Raw genomic sequence first — 24629 nt, 5'->3', positions numbered from 1 at the left:
GTCCCCAATTAACCAGCAAAAAGCTGAAAGTAGAGGTATGGCTGAAATTGCAGAGCCTTAAGAGGAAAACACCAAGTAAGAGGATTAGGCCTTGACTTCAAGTCCCAAGACTAATGCACACACACACACACACACACACACACATAGACACATACACAAAGGAACAAATAACTATTCAAATATTCCATCATGATGGCCTTTGAAAACTATTCCATGTCTTCTAATCCTATGCAAACTAAAGGGTAGACTTTCTCATAATTGCATAGTCTACTATGTTCTAAGGTCTGTAGATTCTCCCTTTACATCCTTGCTATCATTTGCTCCTCTCTCCTCACAGCTGTTGGAGCCACCCTCATGGAGTGTGGGGCAAAGGCAGGTGAGTACTGGGTTTGAACTAAGAGCCTCATGATTGCTAGGCAGGCACTCACCCTACGAAGCCATACCTCTAGTCCTATTGTGCACTAGTTATTTTTTGAGAGAATATCTCAGTTCCTCCCCAGGCCTGTGCTTAGACTCATATCTGTCTATTTTAGGCTTCCTGTTATAGCTAGGATGACTAGCACACAGCAACACCTACCTTCTTTTTCCTTTGAGATGGAGTCTGGAAAACTTTTCTACCCAGGCTGGCCTAGAATTTATGATTCTCCCAATCTCAGCTTCTCAGGCAGATGGGACAGGACCATGGGCACTTGGCTACCTTCATCTTGTGTCTGGAAATTACAGTGCTTTGTTAAACTATCTTCAGGTTCTTACCTCAGTTTCCTCAGATTTCACCAGCACATTTTAGCCAAGCAAGTCATTTCCTTTTGATGACTTTCCAGTTTCCAAGATAAAGTTCAGTCTGTCCAGTTGCATACACAAGGACCAGCAGCTCTTCTGGCCCTTTCTAAGGCACAATGTGTTAAGTTATGACACTGGTACTAGAGTACTGGGTGTGGGTGTGGGATTAGTCCAGTGAAGGAAGTGGAAGACATTTGATGTATCCTTCATATCTGGTGCTTTCACCACTCTAAAGTTTGGGAGATGGGCAGGAGTGACATCAACCTCATGGGACACACATTTCCTTTTTTTTGTCTTTCCAGTCATGGGGCTTGAACTGGGCTTAGGCGCTATCCCTCAGCTCTTTAGATCAAGGCTAGTACTCTACCACTTGAGCCACAGCACCACTTCCAGTTTTCTAGTGGTTTATTGGAAATAAGAGTCTCATGGACTTTTCTGTCTGGACTGGCTTTGAACCATGATCCTCGGATCTCAGCCTCCTGAGTAGCTAGGATTACATTCATTAGCTACCAGCACCCGGCCACATTTCCTTTTATAGACTGGCTTTAGGTGAAGTTTAAATAGATTTCCTTTTGTGACTCTAGTCCTTTCCCTTCCCCTTGCCACCAAGAACTGAAAATTACTTACTTTTACTTTTGGAAGGTCTGGATCCCAGAGGCACTTGGCCCAGAAATGGAAGAAACATCGAAAATAAAAACAAATTAAACTAAAAGCTGACCTGCTCTTTAATCGTCTTGTTCTCTAAAACTCTGCCCTACTGTACTGAATTAGATCCACTGAAGTATCATCAAGTGAAGATTTGTGGGAATGACTGCATAAGGTTGAAACCTGGTTTGAAAACTTTGATATTTTTTCTTTAGCCATAAGGGTCCTTCAGCCAGGCACTAATAACTCACACCCATAAGCCCAGTAGGCTGAAATCTGAGACTCTTCTCTCCAAATGGCCAGCAAAAAGCTCCAAGTGGAGTTGTAGTTCAATTGTTAGATCACCAGAGCCAAGTAAGAGTGTGAAGCCTTGATTTTGTCCCAATACCAACACATATACAACACATTTAAAGAAATCCTTCAGGGCTGGGAAGGTGGCTCAGTGGTAGAGTGCTTGTCTCACATGCTTGAGGCCCTGGGTTTGATTCCTCAGCACCACATAAGCAGAAAAAGGCAGAAATGGCACTGTGGTTCAAGTGGTAGAGTGCTAGGCTTGAGCTGAAAAGCTAAGCAACAGCACCTTGGGCCCAGAGTTCAAGCCCCATGACCAACTAAAAATAAAAATAAATTTAAGAAAAAAATCATTAAAGATGTTCTAGCCCCCTTGTTTTGCAGCTGAGGAAACTGCTCCCATCTCTCCTAACATGGCTGGAGATACCCTTCTGTGTGCTCTCTTACCACCCCCTTCCACTGCAACAGCAGGCCCAATAAAGACCTCTCTTGAGTTGTCTGTCTTGCCTACTATTGGTTCTCACCTTTAGTACTGTGGGCCAAGCTGATAACACGACAAAAAAAGGAAAGAAGCAGTGGGTGTCCAGAGGCCTTTCAGCAAGAAGAGCCCAGCTAGGCCAGGATCCTTTGTATTGCAGAAATCTCTGAGGCAGACTCTGGCCTCCTGGTGGGTGCAATTATCCTGGATTGTCCCATCAGCAGAAACTGGGTTTGCCTCCAACAAGGTAAAAAAGGAGGCTGAAGTAGTTTAGGAGGAAATGAGTAACAACCATGGGTAAGCTGTGGGAGAGCCACCTCCCACCATTGTCCCAACCTAGGTGATTAAGACCTTTAACACTTTTGGCTTTGGGCAGGATCCTAGCCCTGGAACCTTGGGGCTTCTGCCACAGTTGTCAAAGACCTCTCAAATGTGATGCACAAGAGCTGTGACTCTAGAGATAGCCACCTGCTGCTGACTGGTGTCATTCACTTCAGTTGCTTGCAAACATCCACCACCAAGAACTTAAACAATTGGCTTCTTGTCTAACCAGGATTTCTAGCTAAGTAGAGAATATGTATATATATATATATATATATATATATATATATATATATATATATATATATATATATATATATATCCTAACCAGCTAGATTGTGACAAAAGCACTGGTATATCTACCAGTGTAGATAGATATAGACAAAGTATCGGCAAGGAGGCCTACCCTTTTCTCCTTTACAAAGTTATGTTTTGACGGTTGATGATATATTAAGTCTGTTGTCATGAGCTGAGTTTAAGCTTTTAAAAATTAAGTACATTTTACTATGGAAATACTGTGCATATGTAGGCGCTTATATACACATGTAATACTGGAGTCTCAGGAAAATCTTGGCACGCTCCTGTAATTTCATCTCTAAAGACTGTCCTTTTCAATGTGTGAAATGCTAATTTTTTTTCCTTTAGAAGAAGATGGTTACTGTTATGTGTTTAAAATGAATATTGTACAGGAACTCAGTCTCGAGGAAACAGAGAAGCGACATTTTCAGAAGTGAAATTGGGAGTCTTTATTGGAGAGCCAGTGACTGCGGGTAGACTCCTGTCTCAAAGACCTGTAACCCCTTGAATACTCAACACTGATAGAAACCTGTGCCCTAAGAACAGGAGAGGAAAGAAAAAGCAGAAAATACCAACAAATCAGATCACCTCCAATGGACAGCTGGCATGAGACACCATGGTGACCAGAGAAGAACCAGGAGACACAAGACATGACGCATGGTGTCCTGACGCCTGAGCTCATCTGGGCCTAAATAAGGTCAAGGTCAGGGGGCAAGGTCACAGGAAAACTCCAGAGTCTCAGTTCAAATCACAGGACTGACAGGTCCAGTAATCTATCAGCCAAGTCCCCACCCCCTGGGCTCTGGGAATCCAAGCACACCTATCACCTGAGGGTGGAACTTCCCTGCCTCTACCATGAAGACAAGATGGCACCAGTTAAACCCAATTCCCTATCATCCACCGTGTAGCCAAGATGGCACCGGTTAAATCCAAGATCCTTATTTCATGATCAGATGTAGCCAGATAGTTCAACCGAGGCAAACAGAGTGGAAAATCATTCCTATGCTATCTCCATTTGACCCCAACACAAAGGAAACCCCTGTAGCATCCTTTACCTAGAAAACAGGTCTAGGAGATGACTCCCGGGCAGAGGCTAAGGGACCCTGCTTTTCCTTGAGGCATCTCTTGGAGCCCAGGATCTTGGAAGGCCTGGCTCCTCTCTGAAGTGCCCACCCCTCGGATTCGGAGGAAGTGGGGAGGCAGCGGGTATTAAGTTGACTTCTCAACTATATACTCCTTGTTGCCTTAAACTGCATTCGTTCCCCTTTGGCCTTCCTGCATTGAGGTTGATCCCCAGTTTGCCTCTGTGCTGAGAAACTCCATTACTAAAGCCTTCCGCAGAGGAACTGATAAGGAGAGCAATGGAGGCCCAGGAGGCCCAGGGTGGCAGGTGTGTTGCCTATTCTAGGCCTTCCATTTCGTGGGCTTCCAGTTTCCAGCGAGCCTGGGTGTGGCCAGGCCTGAGGGAAGCACGTTAAGCCTCGCGAGATTCCCCTGGAGGAGGCGGGGCCATGTTCCGCTGCCTTCCCAGAAACCACTGCGCACCCAGCTGGTATAAAAGGGCGGGAGCGGGCGGGGCCTCCCGTTCGGGCCGCCCTGGGCTCTTTTGTCTCTTTGTCTCCTCAGGCTGTGGCGTAGGACGCGCCCAGGCCTCACTGGGCGGCTCCTCAGGAAGGTGACCCGAAAGGCCCCCCCGGAGGGCCGCGAAGGGAGTAGGATGGCCCTGTGGCCACTCCGCGTCTACACACGCAAGAAGCGGGTGGGCCAGAGGCTCAACCTCACCCCGGCGCTAGACCAAGGCCTCCCCGTCAAGACCACCGAAGCCCCACCAGGCCCAAGGCGGGGCCCGCGCTGTAAGCGATGCCCGGTTGATTGAGGACTGACGCGCAGGCGCCCCGGGAGGGGCGGCATGGCCGGGTGACAGGAGGGTGGGCCGGGCCTGGCCTAGGGACAACCTACCCCACCATTCCCTGTCGTTTGCTCTGACACTGCTGCCCGTCCCCCTTTTCCTCCCCCACTTCCTTGCAGGCTTGGAAGACAAAGTCAAAGAGAATGGTTTGCTAAAGATTGCCGAGAAAGAGGAACAGAGCAGGCTAGGCGGAGGTGGTGGCTCTGCGGGGCCAAGGTGCGTGCCTGGACTCCGGGCTCTGAGCTACCTGGCTTCTTAGAAAACGTCAACTCTCCTGTTCTGCTATGTGTGCACGAAGAAAATGGATTACTCTCGGTTTCTCCTTTTTCCTAACCAAGATCCAGAAAACTGACTTCAGACAAATTTAGTTTTCTGTTATTTTGTGTAGGTACTGGAGCTTGAACTCGGGGCCTTGGGAGCTGTCCCTTAACATGTTCAGCTCCAACCACACCTCTACTTCTGGCTTTTGGCTGGTTAATTGGAGATAAGTCTCATGGACTTTCCTGCTGGAGCTGGCTTCCATCCTCAGATCTTCTTCCTAAATAGCGTGAGACACCAGTGCTCAGCTCAAATTTGGTTTTCTTTAAAAAAGAAAAAAGAAAGAAAAGACGGCTGACACTGATGGCTCATGTCTGTAATTCTAGCTAATCAGGAGGCTTAAATCTGAGGACCGCGGTTCAAAGCTGGCCCAGGCAGGAAAGTCTGTGAGACTCATCTCCAATTAACCATCAGAAAACCATAAGTGGCACTGTGGCTCAAGTGATAGAGTGCTAGCCCTGAACTGAAAAGCTGAGGGACAGCGCTCAGGCCCAGTTCAAGCCCCATGACCGACAAAAAAAAAAATAAAAAAGTAGAGCTGTGGCTCAAAGTGAAAAAGTATTAGTCTTGAACACAAAAGCTCAGGGACAGTGCCCAGCCCCTGAGTTAAAGCCCAACCACCACCACCACCAACAACAACCAAAAAAAAAAAAAAAAAAAGAAGGGGGAAGGTTATTAAAAGTGAGATAAGCCGGGCGCTGGTGGCTCATGCCTGTAATCCTAGCTACTCAGGAGGCTGAGATCTGAGGATCGCGGTTCAAAGCCAGCCAGGGCAGGAGAGACCGTGAGACTCCTTTCTCCAATAAAACCACCAGAAAACCGGAAGTGGCGCTGTAGCTCAAGTGGTAGAGCGCTCGCCTTGAGCTGAAGAGCTAAGGGACAACGCCCAGGCCTTGAGCTGAAGAGCTAAGGGACAACGCCCAGGCCCAGAGTTCAAGCCCCACGACCGACAAAAAAAAAAAAAAGTGAGATAAAACTTATCACCATTTGGGTATTGATGCAAATCATCACTTTCTTGAGGATGCCCCTAAAGAACTCTTTAGAGCCCACACACATATATGGAGAGTCAGGCTCAGATGGTGCAAATTAATTGTGTTGTTTGTTTGTTAGTGCTCAGTTACAAGCTACAGGAGAAGATACTCGAAAAGAAAATAGCATGAGAGAAGCGACCCCAAATGAGATGATCCTGCCACTGAGTGTATGTATGTGTCTCCTGTAGTCTCTGGATAGACTTAGGAAACAGACCTGCAGTAGCTGATGAAAGAATAAAATAGTCTTTCTTCCACAGCAATTACATAGATTTCTAGTATTTTTGTAAACACTTGTGTCTTTAGGGTCTTAAGTTCCTGACTCAGAAAGGTTCATAGCCATGCATCTATGTGTCTCTAACAAATATTGGAGATGTGTGTCATTAATTTTAGCTATGAAAACCTTATTTATCTTGTTTATATTCTGGTAGTACTTCAACTTTTTTTTTTTTTTTTTTTTTGCACTGGTACTGGGGTTTGACCTCAGGGCCTTGTGCATGCCTAACTTGCACTCTACCACTTAAGCAATACCTCCAGCCCAGCTTTTTGCTTGTTAGTTGGAGATAGAGTCTCTTGAACTTTTCTGCCCATATTGGCTTTGAAATGCCATGATCTAGAATACTCCTGAGTATTCAGGGTTACAGGCTTGAGCCACTAGCAACTGGCTCATTTTCACAATTTCCATTTGATTTCCATTAACAACTAGAAACATGCTGTGTTACAGAGGAATCTACTACTTTTATTAGAAAGAAACTTATCTTCCTTCCTTCCTTTCTTCCCTCTCCTCCCTCCCTCTCTCTCTCTTTTTCCCTCCCTCCCTCTTTCCTTCTCTTTCTCCCTCCCTTCCTCTCTCCATCCCTTCCTCCCTCCCTCCCTCTCTCCTTCCCTTTCTCCTTCTCTCCCTCCCTCCTTCCACCTTCTTTCTTTTGTTCTTTATCCTTCCTTTCTTCTTCTTTCTTTCTCCTTCCTTCCTTTCTCCTTCCTTCCTCTCTTTCTTCTTTCTCTCTCTCCCTCTTTCCTTTTTCTTTCTTCCTCTCCCTTCCTCCCTCTCTTTCTTTCTTTTTTTCCTTTCTTTCTTTCGCATAGGGCCTCACTATGTAGCTGAGGCTACATTTCCCTGCTTCACGAGTGCTGGGATTGCACGCTTGCACTAACAATGAAGAATTAAGATATATCCTCAGTGTATTGTATTTCATAGGGATTTTCTACAATATTTTAAAGATGTTGAGCAGTAATTTGGGGAAACTAGGATTTAAAAACTGATTCATCTGGGCTGGGAAGTTGGCTCAGTGGTAGAGCGCTTGCCTTGCATGCCTGAGGCCCTGGGTTCGATTCCTCAGCACCACATAAGCAAAAAGCTGGAAGTGGCGTTGTGGCTCAAGTGGTAGAGCGCTAGCCTTGAGCTGAAGAGCTGAGGGACAGTGCCCAGGCCCAGAGTTCAGGCCCCACAACCAGACCCCAAAAAAAAAAAAAAACCTGATTCATCTGACGTTAATATTAAGCTTGACAATCAAATTCTCAATTTGGCTTATATTTCTCTACAGTGTTATTAAGGAATGACAGTTTCAACATAAAATAATTTAAAAGGGGTTGGGAAGGTGGCTCAATTCCTCAGCACCACATAAGCAAAAAAGAAAAAAGCCGGAAGTGGCGCTGTGGCTCAAGTGGTAGAGCGTTAGCCTTGAGCTGAAGAGCTGAGGGACAGCACCCAGCCCAGAGTTAAGGCCCCACGACCGGACCCAAAAAAAAAAATTAAAAAAAAAGAAAAGGTTTTGACCTCAACTGGGAGCCAGTGGCTCATGCCTTGTAGTTGTAGCTACTCAGGGGGCTGAGATCTGAGGATCTTGGATCAATGCCAGTCTGAACAGGAAAGTCTGTGAGACTCTTATCTCCAGTTAACCACCTGAAAAACCAAAAGTGGTGCTTTGGCTCAGGTGGTAGAGCACTTGCCTTGAGCTGAAGAGCTCAGGGACAGTGCCTAGGCCCAGAGTTCACGCCTCATGAACAACAACAACAAAAAAGGCTTTGGCCTTAATAATATATGGTAATGTTTTCTCTTATACTATTAAAAATAAAGTTGAAATTTTTCTTCACATTTTTGTATGTTTTTTGCTCATTTTCCTTTGTGAAATGGAAAACATTTACAAGCTGTTTTCTATTCTTCTGTATTAGTTTTTAAGATTATTTTGTTTGCAATCTACATACATAGTTGCAATTATTTTAAAATTATTCATTGTCCATGTTTTTCCCTTCTTCATTATCTTCACCCCCCCCCTAAATTTTGAGCCCAAACAGCCTCATAAATAGAATCATGTTCCATGTGTACACCTATATGTATATGTATGTATGTAGTAGATTTACATGGCCATGAATTTGTATGTCTTTTAGATCCAACTTCCAGAAATGAGCAAAAATGCTCAATATTTGACTTATTGAGCATTATCTCATTTAATATGATGTCCTCTATTTTTCTTTTTTTTCCTCAAATGATGTGGTTTCACTTTTCTCTCTTAGCTAGGTATTATTCCATACTATATCCACTTATCTGTTATTTGGTGCTTATGCAATCTCTACAGTTTGGCTGTTGTGAACAGTACTGCAATAAACACTGTATAGCCCAGTAGAAGTTTGATAGAGTCATATGGTAGATCTGTTTTAACTTTTTTGAGAAACCTCCATTCTTATTTCCGTGGTGGCTGAATTAGTTTACATTCTTACTAATACTACATGGGGGACTCCTTTTCCCCTCAAATCCTCACCAGAACTTGTCTACTGTCTTGATGATTGCCATTCTGATTGGAATAAGAGAGAATCTCAGTATAGTTTTAATTTTCATCTTTATGTTTAAGGATGATGTACCACATTTCTTCATGGTATCTGTAATCCATTTTTATTTCTTCTGTATTCAATTTGCTTGCTAATTTATTAATTAAATCCCTTGTTCTTTTGCTGTTTAATTTTTTTAATTCTTTGTGTGGTCTGTAAATTAATCCTTTATCTGTTGAATAGCTGTTGAACATTTTCTCCCAATTCCCATAGATTGTCTCTCAATTTTGATAATTGTTTGTTTTTCTGTGTAGACTCTTTTTATTTTTATCTAATTTTTTTTGTCAGTGCTACTGCAGCTTGAGTTCAGTGCCTGGGCACTGTCCCTTCCCTTTTTGCTCAAGGGTGATGTTCTACCACTTGAGTCACAGCTCCCCTTTTGTCTCCTTGGTGGTTAACTGGAGATACAAGTCTCACAAACTTTCATGCTCTGGCTGGTTTTGAACTTCAGCTCAGCCTCTTGAGTGGCTAGGATTCCAGGTGTGGGTCAACAGCATCCATCCAAGAATATTTTAAATTTGATTTCTCATTTGTCAATGCTTGTTCTCATTTACCAGGCAATCAGAGTGGTATTTAGTAGTAAGTACCTATATGTAGAACTTCCATAGTTTTCCTGTGCTTTCCTATAGTAGATTTAAAGTTTCAGAGTTTACTTTTAATACATTAAGACACTGGTAATTGATCTTTGTACAGGGTAGGTGATAGGGCCAAGTTGTTGACTCTTGCAAGTAACCAGTTTTGTCACCATCATTTGTTGAAAAAGGCTGTCTTTCTAGTGTGTATTTTTGGCTCCTTTATCAAATTATATGACTGTAGTTTTGTGCCTTTATTTCTAGGTCTTCTATTCCATTGAACTTGAGGTCTGTTTTGGTGTCATGCTATTTTTGTTACTATGGCTATGTAGTATAATTTGAAGACCAGATTGCTGGTTTTACTCAGAATTGCTTTTGCTATTTGGAGTCTGTTTTGTTTACATACGGAATTTTAGATTGAGATTTTTCTATTTCTGTAAAAACTGATATTGACACATTGATGAGTGTTGCTTTGATTCTGTAGGTTGTTTTTGGCAGTAGAGCCATTTTCATAATATTCTGCCAGTCCATCTTGTGTCTCCTACCATTTCTTAAAGGTTTTATGTTTTATAGAAATCATTTACTTCCTTGATTAATACTTATGTGCTTTATTGTTTTCAATCTTAATATCAATGGAATTGTTATTCTGATTTTATTTTTCAGCCTGTTCATTATTGGTACATAGAAAACGTACAGATTGGAAGTGGTGCTGTGGCTCAAGCAGTAGAGCGCTAACCTTGGGCTGAAGAGCTGAGGGACAGTGCCTAAGCCCAGAGTTCAAGCCCCACGACTGACAAAAAAAACAAAAAAACAAAACAAAACAGAGAAAATGTACAGATTTTTTTTTGTCAGTACTGGAGTGGATTCTTTTACCAGTACTCATTGCCTTGAACTTGTTTGACTGGTGCTGTACCACTTGAGCCAGGCCACAAATAACAAAAATCTGGACAAACACACCCACAAAAAGAGAGAAAAACCAATTATTTTCTACTAATGTCATTTTAGGGTTCACTATTTGGTAAGATTTTTTTCTATCCTCTCACTTAGACCGGTATTTATCTTTGTCTTTGTGTTTCTTGCCTGCAGCAGGTGGTTGGATCTTTTTTTTTTTTTTTTTTTGGTCGGTCGTGGGGCTTGAACTCTGGGCCTGGGCTCTGTCCCTCAGCTCTTCAGCTTGAGACTAGTGCTCTACACTTGAGCCACAGTGCTACTTCCATTTTTTTCTGCTTATGTAGTGCTGAGAAATCAAACCCAGGCCTCATGCATGCAAGGCAAGCACTCTACCACTGAACCACCTTCCCAGCCCTGGATCTTGATTTTTAATTCAAGTTGCCATTCTGTTTTCTGATTGGAGAGTTAAGACCATTATTATTCAATAGTAATATTGAAAAGTATGTTATATTTCCTTAAATTTTGTTGTTTTTAGGATGGTTGCTTCTTTCCTATTCCTTTGGTAATTTCGTTGACTGGGATTTATTGTTTCCTACATTTCTTGGTTTAGTTTTATTGTTGTTATTGTTGTCGTTGTTGTGGGGTTTGAACTCTGGGCCTGGTAGCTGTTACTGAGCATTTCAGCTCAAGGCGAGCACTCTACCACTTGACCCATGCCATCACTTCTGGTTTTCTGGTGGTTAATTGGAGATGAGTCTCATGGACATTTCTGTCTGGGCTGGCTTTGAACCATAATCCTCAGATCTCAGCCTCGTAAGTAGCTAGGACTTCAGGCATGAGCCACTGGCCACCCAATATGTTTCCTGTTTTTAATTGTCTTCTTTTGTGGCTAGAATTCCTTTTACTGTCTTTTATATTGCTGGTTCAGTAGTCATGATTCCTTTAGTTTTTGTTTATTGTGGAATTTCTTTCTCTTCCAGTTATGAAGGACAGCTTTATTTAGTATACTAATTTAGGTTGACAATTGTTATATCTTTCAGGGCTTGGATTATGTCTTTCCATGCTATCTCTCTATTTTTGCATTTAGAGCTTGTGTTGAGAAATCTGTTGTTCTGATGGGCTTGCTGTTGTGTGTAACTTACTTTCTCTTTTCAGATTTTTTTTTTTAGTGCCAGTTCTGGGACTTAAACACAGCTGCCCCTGAGCTTTTGTGCTCAAGGCTAGCATTTTACCACTTGAGCCATAGTTCCACTTCTGCCTCTTTTTTTGTGTTTAACTGGAGATAATAGCCTCACAGATTTTCCTGTCTGGTCTAGCTTTACATGTATCATGTTTATTTTGCATTTCTTTTTTCTTTTTCTTTTTTTTTTTTTTTTGTCAGTCATGGGGCTTCAACTCTGGGCCTGGGCACTTTCCCTCAGCTCTTCAGCTTAAAGCTAGTGCTCTACCACTTGAGCCACAGCACGACTTCTGGCTTTCTGGTGGTTAATTGGAGATAAGAGTCTCACGAACTTTCCTGCCTGGGCTGGCTTTGAACTGTGGTCCTCAGCTCTCAGCCTCCTGAGTAGCTAGGGCTATAGGTATGAGCCATTGGCACCCAGCTTATTTTGCATTTTTTGAATGTTAATATAGTTTGTACTTCTTTCCTTACTGTCATTTGTATTTTTTAGTGTAATATATCTTTTTTTTTTTTTTTTTTTTTGGTTAGTCACGGAGCTTGAACTCTGGGCCAGGGCACTGCACCTGAGCTCTTCAGCTCAAGGCTAGTGCTCTACCATTTGAGCCACAGTGCCACTTCCAGTTTTCTGGTGGTTTATTGGAGATAAGAATTTTCATGGACTTTCCTGCCCAGGCTGGCTTTGAACTGCAAACCTTGGATCTCAACCTCCTGAGTAGCTAGGATTACAGATTGTAATATAGCTGATATATTAAAGATAGTTTTACAAATAATTTCAATTTTTTGTCCTGAATTTTAGTATTTTAGATTTATCTATCAATTTTTTATTTTATTTTTATTTAATTGCATTTATATTTAGAGGACAAAAACTAATCTTTCTTAGCTAACTAGAAAAATGTTCACCTTTATCTTTTATTTACTATTTTGTTTTATAATAGTGTGTTGATTACATGGTCAATTCCCTAGATATGTTCATAGTATTAGAATATTTTGGATTCAATATTAAATAAATTACATTTCTGACAAATAAGTTGAAAAAATATCATAATTATGAAACTGATATACAAAGTAAACATCAGTTTTTTATTTTCAGAAAAACCAAATCAATATGATATGAAAATATCCAATCACATCATTTGTTTTGTATCTTTAATTCTTATTTCACATAGGAATCAGTGACTGATGACTTCCAGGTTGACAGTAGTTCATCAAATAGTGATCTAGTGTCAGGTAAGACTATCATATTCAACTTCCTCAGCTTTTCTGCCTTTCCTTCAAAAATAAGCAACCATTGTGTCTCTTATTTCTTTTTTTTTCTTTTTTTTAAATTTTTATTGTAAAGATACTATACAGAGGGTTACAGTTAAATGAGCAAGGTAATGAGTACACTTCCTATTGCGCATTGTTACCCCCTCCATTGTTTTCCCCCTATTATCCCTTCCCTCCCTACCTTCCCCGAGGTTCTTTTTTTTTTAGTTGTGATTGATTACATAATTTCCCAAATTTCACAGTATTGTGGAATAATGATGCTCATTTAAAGTCACAAGTTCATTCTAACTTTCCTGGAGCAAATTGTCTATCACAGTCTATAACATATAACGGTGTACACATATACACCATACATGTGTTCTTATTTCAATGAAGAAGTGTCTCCCTCTAGTCTAACTTGAGTCCTTCTGATATAGAGTACTCTAGACCTCATTTTCAGAGTTTATAAGTACACATCAGTAAATATGAAATTATAATTTTAATAAATATTACAAAAGAGAGACAGTTCAGTTTAATTAATTGAATTTAGATTAGGAAATGCTTCCATGAGGGATTATCAAATGAACTGAAATTCAAAAGTGACTAGAAATGAACTATACAAGGAGACAAATAAAGACCTTACCATGGGATCTGGCTGTGTTTGATCACACCTGTAATCCAAGCTACTCAGGAGAGTGGGGATCAGGAGAATCGTTGTTCAAGGGAAGCCCAGGCAAAAAGTTTGCAACAGTCCATTTCATCCAGTAAAACAGCTAGGCATGGCCTAGATCCCTGTTATCTATCCCAATTACACAGGAAAATAGGATCAAGGTCCAGGCTAAATGAGAGGTCCAGGCTAAATTGGGCATAAATGAGAAACCCGGTCTCAGAAATAAAGCAGAAAGAACAGGGGATATGGTTCAAATAGTAGAATGCCTGCCTTGAAGGTGTAAGGCTCTGGGTTTAAACTTCATTATGACACATGCATACACACACACACACACAGAATTACCATGGAACCAATCTTATATGTTCAATGAATTAAAAGAAGGCCAGTGTGACTGGGCAGTTGAGAGAATAACAAGAATGTGATTACAGGACAAAAGTAGGTAATCATCTGGAAGCCTGGTACTCCATGTCCAAGTATTGATATTAATTTGGGGAGGTGGTAAAGTTATGTATGTCTTTTGAGGTCCCTAGCAATGTCAAACAAGGACATGGAGAGATGGAGATAAAAATTTGTGACCAATATAAATATTGGTACAATTAAATTTATTTTTAAAATAAGAAAGGATGCTATTAGCATACTAGAAGTATAAAGGGATTATTTAAAGCATGGAAGATGAGATCAAAGTGATGAGTAGATCAAGAGTAGAGAAGACAGCCATCAGTGGCTCACACCTGAAATCCTGGTAACTCAGGAGGCTGAGATCTGATGACTGTGGTTCAAAACCAACTCAGGCAGACAAATCCTAAAACTCTTAATCAGCAAAAGTCAGAAGTAGAGGTTTAACAAACTTAGAACACCAGCCTTGAGTGAAAAAGTCAAATGAGAGCATGAGATCATGAGGTCCTGAGTTGAAGTCCAAATACCACACACACACACAATTTGAAAAAGTTGGCTCCTTTCTTTTTATCACCCTCTTACATTGGAAATACTGATGGCTCCGGTGTCTGCTAAAACTATGTCTGATAAAACCCTGAAAACTGCTCCCCAAGAAAAATGGCATCTGTCTACATGAACATGTTCGTTTAGAAAAATAATTTCAAGATTTCATATTTATTGTAAGACTGGCCATAATGCATTTACTTCTTACTGAAATCTCACAAATCTCACAAAGCATAAAGGAATAGTAAAGGCATGAAGCTTTTGGGCAGAAAAGAGACCTCAGAATCTGGAAGTTAAATGAAAGAATTATAATTGACTTAAAGATCTTTAGAAAAAATACTGAAGCTGGGCACTAGTGGCTTATGCCTGTAATCCTAACTGTTCAGGAAGCTGAGAGCTGCAGATCAAGGTTTGAAGCCAACCCAGGCAGGAAAGTCTGTGAGGCTCTTATCTCCAATTAATCACCAGAAAACTAGATGTGGAACCGTGGCTCAAAGTGGTAAAGCACTAGCCTCAGGGACAGCACCCAGCCCTGAGTTCAACTCCTACAATAGAAGGAAAAAAAGTGCTGAAAACTAGGTTCTTAGAGTAGAGACAGACTGAGAAGTAAATTGACTTCAGGCTGTAGGTTTAGGAATTGGAGGCATCACATATCCCTAAAGGAATAGGTGTTGATTTTGTTGAAAATAGAGGTTTGGGAAATTTTTTTTTTTGGTTGGTCAGGGAGCCTGAACTCTGGGCCTGGGCAGCTCAAGGCTAGTGCTCTAGCTCTTGAGCTACAGTACCACTTCTGGCCTTTGCTGCTTATATAGTGCTGAGGAATCCAACTCAGGGCTTCATGCATGCAAAGCAAGCACTCCGCCACTGAGCCACCTTCCCAGCCCTATTTTAGAAGATTTCTTTCTTTCTTTTTTTTTTTTTTTGGTCCAGTCGTGGGGCCTGAACTCTGAGCCTGGGCACTGTCCCTTAGCTCTTTAGCTCAAGACTAGCGCTCTACCACTTGAGCCACAGCGCCACTTCTGGCTTTTTTTCTTTTTGCTTATGGTGCTGAGGAATCGAACCCAGGGCCTCATGCATGCCAGACAAGCGCTCTACTACTGAGCCACCTTCCCAGCCCCTACTTTGGAAAATTTTTAAAGTGGCAATTAGGTGTTTCAATCCACACTTGTGATGAGACAACTGCTCTTCTACCCATCCTTGCAGTCTAGAGACAAGAAAATGGAAAGACTGATCTCACATGCTAAGTACTACTCAGGGCAGGGGTTTTAAACTGAAATCTAGCAGTGGCAGGGAAGCAAGGGGGACAGGAATAGGTCTGTATACCTACTGGTAAAACCCCTGCTGTCTACTCCCACTCAGGCACATATACCCTAGGTAGGACATTGGAGGATTTGTCGTCTGAAAGCTTCTGCCCAGGAGACCTATATTTTATGAATTGTGATCTGGTTCTTGTTTAAATACCCTCAGTAAGAGCCTACAGTGGTATAGTTCTGTTCAGAATGTCATTTTAGTGCCTTATTTTATTTGTATTGTGTGTTGGTACCTGCACTTGAACTCAGGGTCTAGAGCTCTCACTTGGCTTTTTTACTCAGCTGGCACAGTATTATTTGTGCCACATCTCCATTCTGGCATTTCTGCTGGTTAATTGAAGATTTGTGTTCAGACTGATTTCAAATCCTGTGATCCTCTAGGTTTCAGCCTCTAGTAGTAGGATTGTAGATAAGAATTTCTAACTGCTTCATTCTTGAACATGCAAAAATTATTGGTATTTGAAGAAAACATCTAAATGAACAGATAGATAACAAAAAGAAACTAGAAGCATACAGACAACAAAGGACAATCTCTTTTTAAAATCATCATTTTGAGCTGGGTATGGTGGCATATGCCTATAATCAAAGTATTTGGGAAATGAGGCAGAAGAATTGTAAGTTTAAGGACAGCCTGGGCTACATGGTACCCTATCTCAAGACAAAGGAAAACAAATCAACAAAAAACATAGTGTCAGTATACTCAATTATGAAAAATGTTTACATAAAACAAGTGCAGACTACTGTAAATTAAGCAGAGAAAATGAATTTTTTTTTTTTTTGTCGGTCGTGGGGCTTGAACTCTGGGCCTGGGCGCTGTCCCTCAGCTCTTCAGCTCAAGGCGAGCGCTCTACCACTTGAGCTACAGCGCCACTTCCGGTTTTCTGGTGGTTTATTGGAGATAGGAGTCTCACGGTCTCTCCTGCCCGGGCTGGCTTTGAACCGCGTTCCTCAGATCTCAGCCTCCTGAGTAGCTAGGATTACAGGCGTGAGCCACCAGCGCCCGGCTAGAAAATGAATTTTTGGTATAAAAATTGAAACATTCTGTAGAATTAGATGATAAATTTAAGGAAGTGTTTTAGAAAATTGAACAAACATTGAAGAAAAGATAATAAAATATTGGCAATGATGGTGCAACTCTGATTATATACAGAAGCCTATGAATTATACCCTTTAAAGGGATGAGTTTTGTGGCATCAAAAGAAGCAGTAGAGTTAAAAGGAGTTGTCGCTAGAGTTGGAAATTATGTGGAGGTGTGAAATAAGAGATTACAGTTTTTGTTTTAAGCCTCTTAGAGATATTTAGCTTTTAAAATATATAAAGAATAATTAAAAATATAATTGTTAATGTATTTATATTTCTCACTAGTAAGAAATAGCCACTGATACAGCATGAATCCTTATTATTTTTTAATACATCTGTCCAGGTGATGAATGCAGGGTTTTCCTTATTTCTGAGCTTGAGTCCTGGAATAGTTCTGTTACGTGTGGTATTCATGAAATTTTGAGAAATGTAAGGAAAGACAGAATAGTATCTTTCCCTCTCACCCCCCTTTTTTTTTTTGGTCAGTTGTGGGGCCTGAACTCTGGGCCTGGGAACTGCCCCTGAGCTCTTCAGCTCAAGGCTCTACCACGTGAGCCACAACACTACTGCTGGCTTTTTCTGCTTATGTGGTGCTGAGGAATTGAACCCAGGGCCTCATGCATGCAAGGCAAGCATTCTACCACTGAGCCACCTTCCCAACCCCCTTTTCCCCTTCTTTTAAGGGACAGTACTGAGGGCCTTGTATTTGTTAGGCAGGTACTTGATACTATTTTTTGCACCAGTTTTTAAGATACAGTCTTACTTCCAAGCCAGGTGCATACTTGGACCTCAGTCTGCCAATTTTAGGCTTCCTCTAACAGCTTGGCCAATAGGCATTCACTGTGCATGCCCAGCTTTATCCACTGAGATAGAGTCTTGTAGACTTTTCCCCCCCAGGTTCTTCTACATCTCAGCTTTCTATAAGCCTGTGCTACCAGCTATTGGTAGCACAAATTTCACAAATTTTTCTGCCTTGACTGGCCTCTCAACCTCCATCTTTCCAGTTTCAGCCTCCTAAGTAGACAGAGTTACAGGCAGGAGCCACTGGCTCCTGAATTGTGCAGTTACCTTTTTCTTACTAAATCTTTTGGTTTTACTTAGCTGTTAGTACTATTTTTTTGCCAGTCCTGGGACTTGAACTCAGGGCCTGGGTACTGTCTCTGAGCTTCTTCTTGCTCAAGGCTATTGCTTTACCACCTGAGCCAAGCATCACTTCTGGCTTTTTCTGTGTATGTGGAAATCGAACCCAGGTCCTCATACATGCTAGGCAAGCACTCTACCACTGAGCCACCTTCTCAGCCCCAGTACTATTTTTTATCCTCATTATGGATTAGAAAGTTCTGTCTAGATCTTAAATGAATTTTATATCTGTTGGCTTCATGGAGTCTATGTTCAAAAAGAGTTATTTCTGGGCTGTTTGTTCAGTTCTTTGGTTCTGTTTGTCAACATGTAGGCTCATTTTCTTTCTTTCTTTTTTTTTGGTAGGTCATCGGGCTTGAACTCTGGGTCTGGGCACTGTCCCTCAACTCTTCAGCTCAAGACAAGCGCTCTACCACTTGAGCCACATGCACTTCTGGTTTTTTGGTGGTTGAACAGCTAGGATTACAGGCATGAGTCCACCGGTGCCTGGCTAGCTGATTATTTTTTAGATAGCCATAATAATTAGACTTACCTTTTCTCTCATTTGCTAAAGAATTATGTTTAGAATATGTCTGTTTAGCCAGGTGCAGTGGCTCACACCTGTAATCTTACTCAGGAGGCTGAGATCTGAGGATCACAGTTCAAAGCCAGCCTAGGCAGGAAAGTCTGTGAGACTGTTATATCCAGTAATACACTCCGAAAACCAGAAGTGGTGCAGTGAGTGACTCAAGTGGTAGAGTGCTAGCCTTGAGCTGAAGAGCTGAGGGGCAGTGTTCAGGCCCAGAGTTCAAGCCCCAGGACAGACAAAAAAAAAAGTCTATTTATTTATTTATTTATTTGTGTTGTCTTGGGGCTTGGACTTAGGGTCTAGGTACTGTCCTTAAACTTTACTACTCAAAGCTAGAGCTTTACCATTTGAACCTCAGTTTCACTTAAAGTTAATTTCTTGTTAATCAGAGATATGCACCTCATATACTTTCCTGCGTGGGCTGGCTTTGAACTACAATCTTCAAATCTCAGCCTACTGAGAGTTGCTAGGATTAAAGCCATGAGCCACTGGACTTGGCCTTTTATTTTTATTTACAATTTTTTTTTTTTTTTTTTTTTTTTTTGTCGGTCATGGGGCTTGAACTCCAGGCATGGGTGCTGTCCCTCAGCTCTTCAGCTCAAGGCGAGCGCTCTACCACTTGAGCTACAGCGCCACTTCCGGTTTTCTGGTGGTTTATTGGAGATAGGAGTCTCATGGTCTCTCCTGCCCAGGCTGGCTTTGAACCGCGATCCTCAGATCTCAGCCTCCTGAGTAGCTAGGATTACAGGCGTGAGCCACCAGCGCCCGGCTTTTATTTACAATTTTTAAATATTTTAAATTTTAAATTTTTTAAAAATTGTAGTCATTTTATTTATTTTATTTTATTGTACTGTGGATTAAACTCAGAGCCTCATGCTTGTCAGGCAAGCACTCTACCACTTAATCAATGTCTTTAAGCCCCTTTTGCTTTAGCTTAATTTTTCAGATATAATGTCTCTTTTTTGCCTGGCCTGGCTTCAGACTGTGATCCTTCTAATTATGTCTTCTTTGTAGCTAAAATTACAGTCATGTAACCTTACACCTGGACTTTAGAACCTGAATTTTTGAGCCAAGAATCACAAGTGAACCAAAGAAAGGAGTTAAGTTATGACACTAAAACTGAAAAACAATGGGAACATAATAGTGTATTTTTCAACATTTATGACAATTATTTTCTAAGATTCATATTAAAATGTTCTGTAATATACCTTTCTGTTGTATGTGGAATCAATTTTGCATGCAGAGCATCTGTATGAATATTCCTACAAATTTGAGGAGTTCACTTTTGTCATCTATTCAAAGTTTATTATTTTGTTTGGATTTGTTTTCTATAGGACAAAGTTTGCTACATGATACTCCCAGTTCTTTCCTGAGCTCTTCAGTTACGGACTTTTATACAGAATTCAGAAGCAATACTGAAGAGAGTATAAGTAACTTCTCATCACCTGAGCAGTTTAGAAGGTCTGATTGTTTGGGTGAGAATATAATTTCATTCTTAATTTTCTCCACTGTAGAATTTTTCATTTGTCCACAAATTTTCCAATAAATAGATGCTTCTTTTGAGAAGAAATACTTTCATTCTTCACCAGCACCTTCCTCTCCTATTTTATTCCTTTGCTTAGTCACATAGTATTACAGAGATAAAGCCTTCAGGTCAGGAAGAATGAAAAAATGTCAAGCAGTACATCCAATCATATAATCACTGTATGTCTGTTCTCTGGTCTGATATGCTACCTATTTATTTTATACCCTTGTAGCACATAATACATGTTCACTGTACCAAGTCCCTTCTTGAATTTTCTTTACTAATTAATAGTTACATTTATTTATGCTTACAAATAGAGCCTTTGGTTGGTGATGGCTAATGGAATGCATGCTCTCCTATATAGCTTTGCCATTGTACAAACTGTCCTTTAAAAAAACCCATAAGGACAAAGTGAATTGGAAAGAAGAATGCATAAAGTTTGAGACGCTAGAAATCAGATGGTCTGACACAAAGGCCTAAGGACACTTGAGTCCTAAATCAACAATGTGAACAACACTGAAATAAGTCAATTTATACAATATACCCTAAACTCTTTTACAGTTCTGCTGCACCAAATCTTTGTAAAAAGATGTCAGAAATATAGCAGAATACCCATGTTTATTGAAGCATTGTTCACAATAGCCAAGAACTGGAATTGGCCTAAGTGCCTGTCAGAGTTGAATGGGTAAAGAAAATAAGGGCATATATATTGAGTTCTGTTCATCTGTAAAAAAAAAAAAAATGAGGGGCTGGCTCAGCAGAAGGGCGCCCTCCTGGCAAGCGCAAGGTCCTCAGTCCTGGAAAAAAAGAAGAAATAAAAGAAAATTACATGATTTCCAGGAAATGGGTGAAACTTGAGGATATCATGTTAAGCAAAATAAGTCAGATGCAGAAAGACAAATGTTAAATATTTTCTCTTAATTTGTAGAAACTATGGAGGGAGAGAGAGGGCGGGGGAGGGGGAGAACTTGAAAGTAGATGAAGGACTATTAAGGAATGGGAAAGGAATTGAGGGGAGATGGGAGAAAGGAGCAAGAGAGGCATGTACTATAGTGTGTATAAAAAAGAAATTATAATGTTCATCCTAAATTGCAAGAACTACTTATAGGGAGAATGAACATGATCAAAGCACAATATACACAAGCATGGAGCTGTCACAATGAAACCTATTGATGTATACAATTAGTAATGGCAAATATGGTGATTAGTCTTTTTCTACCTAAAAGAGCCTGAAGATTATTTATTTATTTTGAGGCAGAGTCTTGCTCTATAGACCAGGCTGGCCTGGAAGTTGCTATGTGTTTCATGCTATCCTTGAATCTATGGTAGTCCTGCTTCTACCTCCTGAGTGCTGGGATTGTCAGCCAAGTCCCTCTGATTCAAAACAGAGTTTTGAACATTCTGAACATAATAGTAGAGATAGGGTGATAGTTTGAAATGTTGGTCCCAATTACTCATTACTAAATTTTCCACTGTTTAACTTTGGGGCAGATTGTGTAGCTTGCTTTGGGTCATAGGCTATCCGTAAAGAAACAAACAAACAAACAAAAAAACTTAAGAATGTACCTAAAATGGTTAGATATATCTTCTTGTAATCTTACCATCATGAGAAACATATATATATCTTAGCTTCTACTAAGTGATTCTGGAATGGTGGGTACAAAGCAGATCAGCCCAAGGCAAGAAAACTGTACAGAGAACTGCTTTCGCTGATCTTAACACCTGTAATCTGAAGCAGAGACTCCTGATTAAACCAACAGATGTGGGAAGAGTGTATAAATACTACTTGTGTTCTGTTACTTGGATTTGGGGGTTGTTCACTATAAAGCAGAAATTGACTACTTACATGTATTATACTAAATACAAAGGAGAAAAAAATTAAATGGAAGTATTCATCCTAAATTGTGAAATCAGTTCACCAAATCCCTGTTCCTGTCCCAACCCAACATTCCATTTCTCTGCTCAACTTTTGGAATATTGTTTCCCTAACATGAATCTTCTAGGCAGGAGAATTAAAAGTATTTTTTGTAATGCTGGAGAGTAAATTCAGGGTGTTATTCATACTAGGCAAGTGCTTTACCACTAAGCTACTGTGGAACCTGAACAAGCCAGAATAAAGTATCTAAAGATACTGACCTTACGATTGCTACAGTGGAAAATTACCAGTCAGAACATACTGTAATGAAGCCAACTATGTGACAAGCACCAAATGGGCTATAAGGATTATTGCACTTAGCCTTTTAGGGTTCCCATTGTTTTGCAGTCTTGGGGATGAAACCCAAGGTTTCTGCCATTGAGCTACATCTCTAGTACTGGGGCTCCTTTTTAAATATGAGTCAGGAACCCCGGCTCATACTTTAATGCCAGAAAAGCATCTCAAATTTAAAAATAGAGAACAAAATATATGAATTACATTAACAAGATATTAGGGGGGAAGCTCTTCATTCTTTTTTCTCCCCTCCTGTTTCTTTTCTTTTTTGTGGGTCATGGGGCTTGAACTCTGGGCTTGAGTGCTGTCCCTGTGTTCTTTAGCTCAAACCCCAGTACTACCAAAAGAATTCAGTAAGGAGGTATGTATTGAATAAAGAATAAGTGAACTCAAAGACATTTAAAATTATACAATCAGGGAAATAAATGAGAACAAAAAGAATGAAGAAAGCAAGTCTTGTGTGATACTGTGAAGTAGAACAATGAATGTATTTTAAGACATCTAGGAATGAAGAAAAAGCTAGACAGTAAACTTAAATAATGGCTAAAAATGTTCCCGATCTGGGAAATGAACATCCATATCTAAGAATCCCAGAAAAATCAAGAATGAATCAAGAAGTCAACACCAAGATACCCTATGATCACGTTGTCAAGAAGTAAAAAAACTTTGAAAGTAGCAAGAAAAAAGTGACTTGGAATATATGTATATTCAGAGCAGTGAAAAAAAAGTTATCACCCAAGAATATTATATCCAGCTAAACTTGTCTTTCAAATATGAGGAAACAATTTTCCAAAATAAAAGCTAAGGGAGCTCAGCATCATAGATCTTCCTAGAAGAAATGCTAAAAGAAACACTTCAAGTTACAACCCAAAACTAAAACGGCAACATGAAAGCTTATTAAAGTACAAAACCACATGGAATTGAAGAAAAAAAGAAACAAAAAGGACTCCAGCAGAAATACTAGTATTACAAGAAGCAACATGAAAACAATATTTTTTAAGCCTCAGTGGAGATAAGAAAATACATATTACCTCTATTAAATATTATGCTATAAAAAGGGAAGATTTTGTTAAATGAGATAGAATAAGACATGGAAAACTGGGAAGACTGGAAAACAAAGTTGAGGCAAACTTCCCAAAAAGAATAAAAAGCAAACCAGAAAGAAGAAAAAGGAAAATAGAGAAATTTTGAGAACAATATGTATTAAGACAACATTACAAAATAGATGTTCCAGATAAAGTTGAGAAAAAAACAGAGGGAATAAAAATACCAGGGAAAGAATCCAAGAACATTTGCTAAACAAGATACTGTATGAAAAGAAATGTACTCATGACCTGACTCATGTAATCCATCTGTATATCACCTTTATAATAACAATAAAGTCAACTAATTTAAAAAAAAAAAACGTTTTGTCAGGCACCAGTGGCTCATGCCTGTAATCCTAGCTACTCAGGAGGCTGAGATCTGAGGATTACCATTCAAAGCCAGCCCAGGCAGGAAAGTCAGTGAGACAACTTACCTCCAATAAACCACTCAGAAAATCGAAAATGGTGCAGTGGCTCAAGTGGTAGAGAGCTAGCCCTGAGCTGAAGAGCTGAGGGATAGCATTCAGGCCCAGAGTTCAAGCCCCATCACCAACAACAAAAACCCAACTTTTTCTAGAACTAAAGGATATGAGTGTCCAGATTGAAAGGACAATGATAATGTGATATTCAGCACTGAAAATTTAGATCATAAGGGTCCAAATTGAATGGGTTTATATAACTTGGTAAAGTTTGAAATGAAATAGATGAAAAATAGAAAACTAAGCCATTGAAGCAGGGAGAGATTGATTTCAGGAAAAAATACGATAATGGCATATCGTAAGAATATTATTTATCTAGCATTTTATCATAATGTCTATACTAAATGTGATATAACAGTGTGAAGAAAGTAGAAACAGTGAGAAAGATGGGGACCAGGGATGAAAGAGGGAATAGCTCCATTCTTCCACAGTGTAAGTCAATAGAAAGCTTAAAACATATCAGGTAAAAGTAGTATAACTATGTACTTAGTAATATACTTAACAGGATATAGAGATATGGAATCTATAAAATATAAGAGTCATTCAGTTATTTGTATGTTGTCTGTCCCTTAGGTTAAACTTTTTTTTGTTTGTCCTGGGGCTTGAACTCAGGAACTGGGTGCTATCCCTGAGCCTCTTTGTGCTTAAGGCTAGCACTCTACCACTTGAGCCACAGTGCCACTTCTGCCTTTTTTGAGTGGTTTATTGGAGATAAAAGTCTCACAGGGACTCTTCTGCCCAGGCTGGCTTCAAATGGAGATTCTCAGATCTCAGCCTCCTGAGTAGCTAAGATTACAGGTGTTAACCACTGGTGCCTGGCCAGATCAGGTTTTTTTCTATATG

At 40.4% G+C, this 24629-nt stretch overlaps 1 protein-coding gene across 2 annotated transcripts in view; it reads left to right on the top strand.

The window, feature by feature from the left end:
- The first annotated feature begins 4137 nt into the window (after positions 1–4137).
- The window catches only part of Meikin (meiotic kinetochore factor), a 49243-nt gene continuing 28751 nt past the window's right edge, over positions 4138–24629 (top strand). For both annotated transcript variants that reach the window (XM_069994003.1, XM_069994002.1), the window contains exons 1-6: positions 4138–4202; positions 4439–4665; positions 4841–4937; positions 6150–6237; positions 12703–12763; positions 19823–19963. In XM_069994003.1, coding sequence (XP_069850104.1) covers positions 4174–4202; positions 4439–4665; positions 4841–4937; positions 6150–6237; positions 12703–12763; positions 19823–19963 — 643 coding nt within the window. In that variant the 5' untranslated portion in view covers positions 4138–4173. The remainder of the gene's footprint in view (positions 4203–4438; positions 4666–4840; positions 4938–6149; positions 6238–12702; positions 12764–19822; positions 19964–24629) is intronic.

The sequence above is a fragment of the Dipodomys merriami genome, unplaced genomic scaffold (genome assembly GCF_024711535.1).
Source record: "Dipodomys merriami isolate MVZ:Mamm:240054 unplaced genomic scaffold, mDipMer1.0.p SCAF_44, whole genome shotgun sequence".
In the NCBI taxonomy this organism is placed as follows: Eukaryota; Metazoa; Chordata; class Mammalia; order Rodentia; family Heteromyidae; genus Dipodomys; species Dipodomys merriami.
The sequence above is the reverse complement of the archived record's forward strand: the minus strand, read 5'-3'. Positions and strand labels throughout refer to the sequence as shown.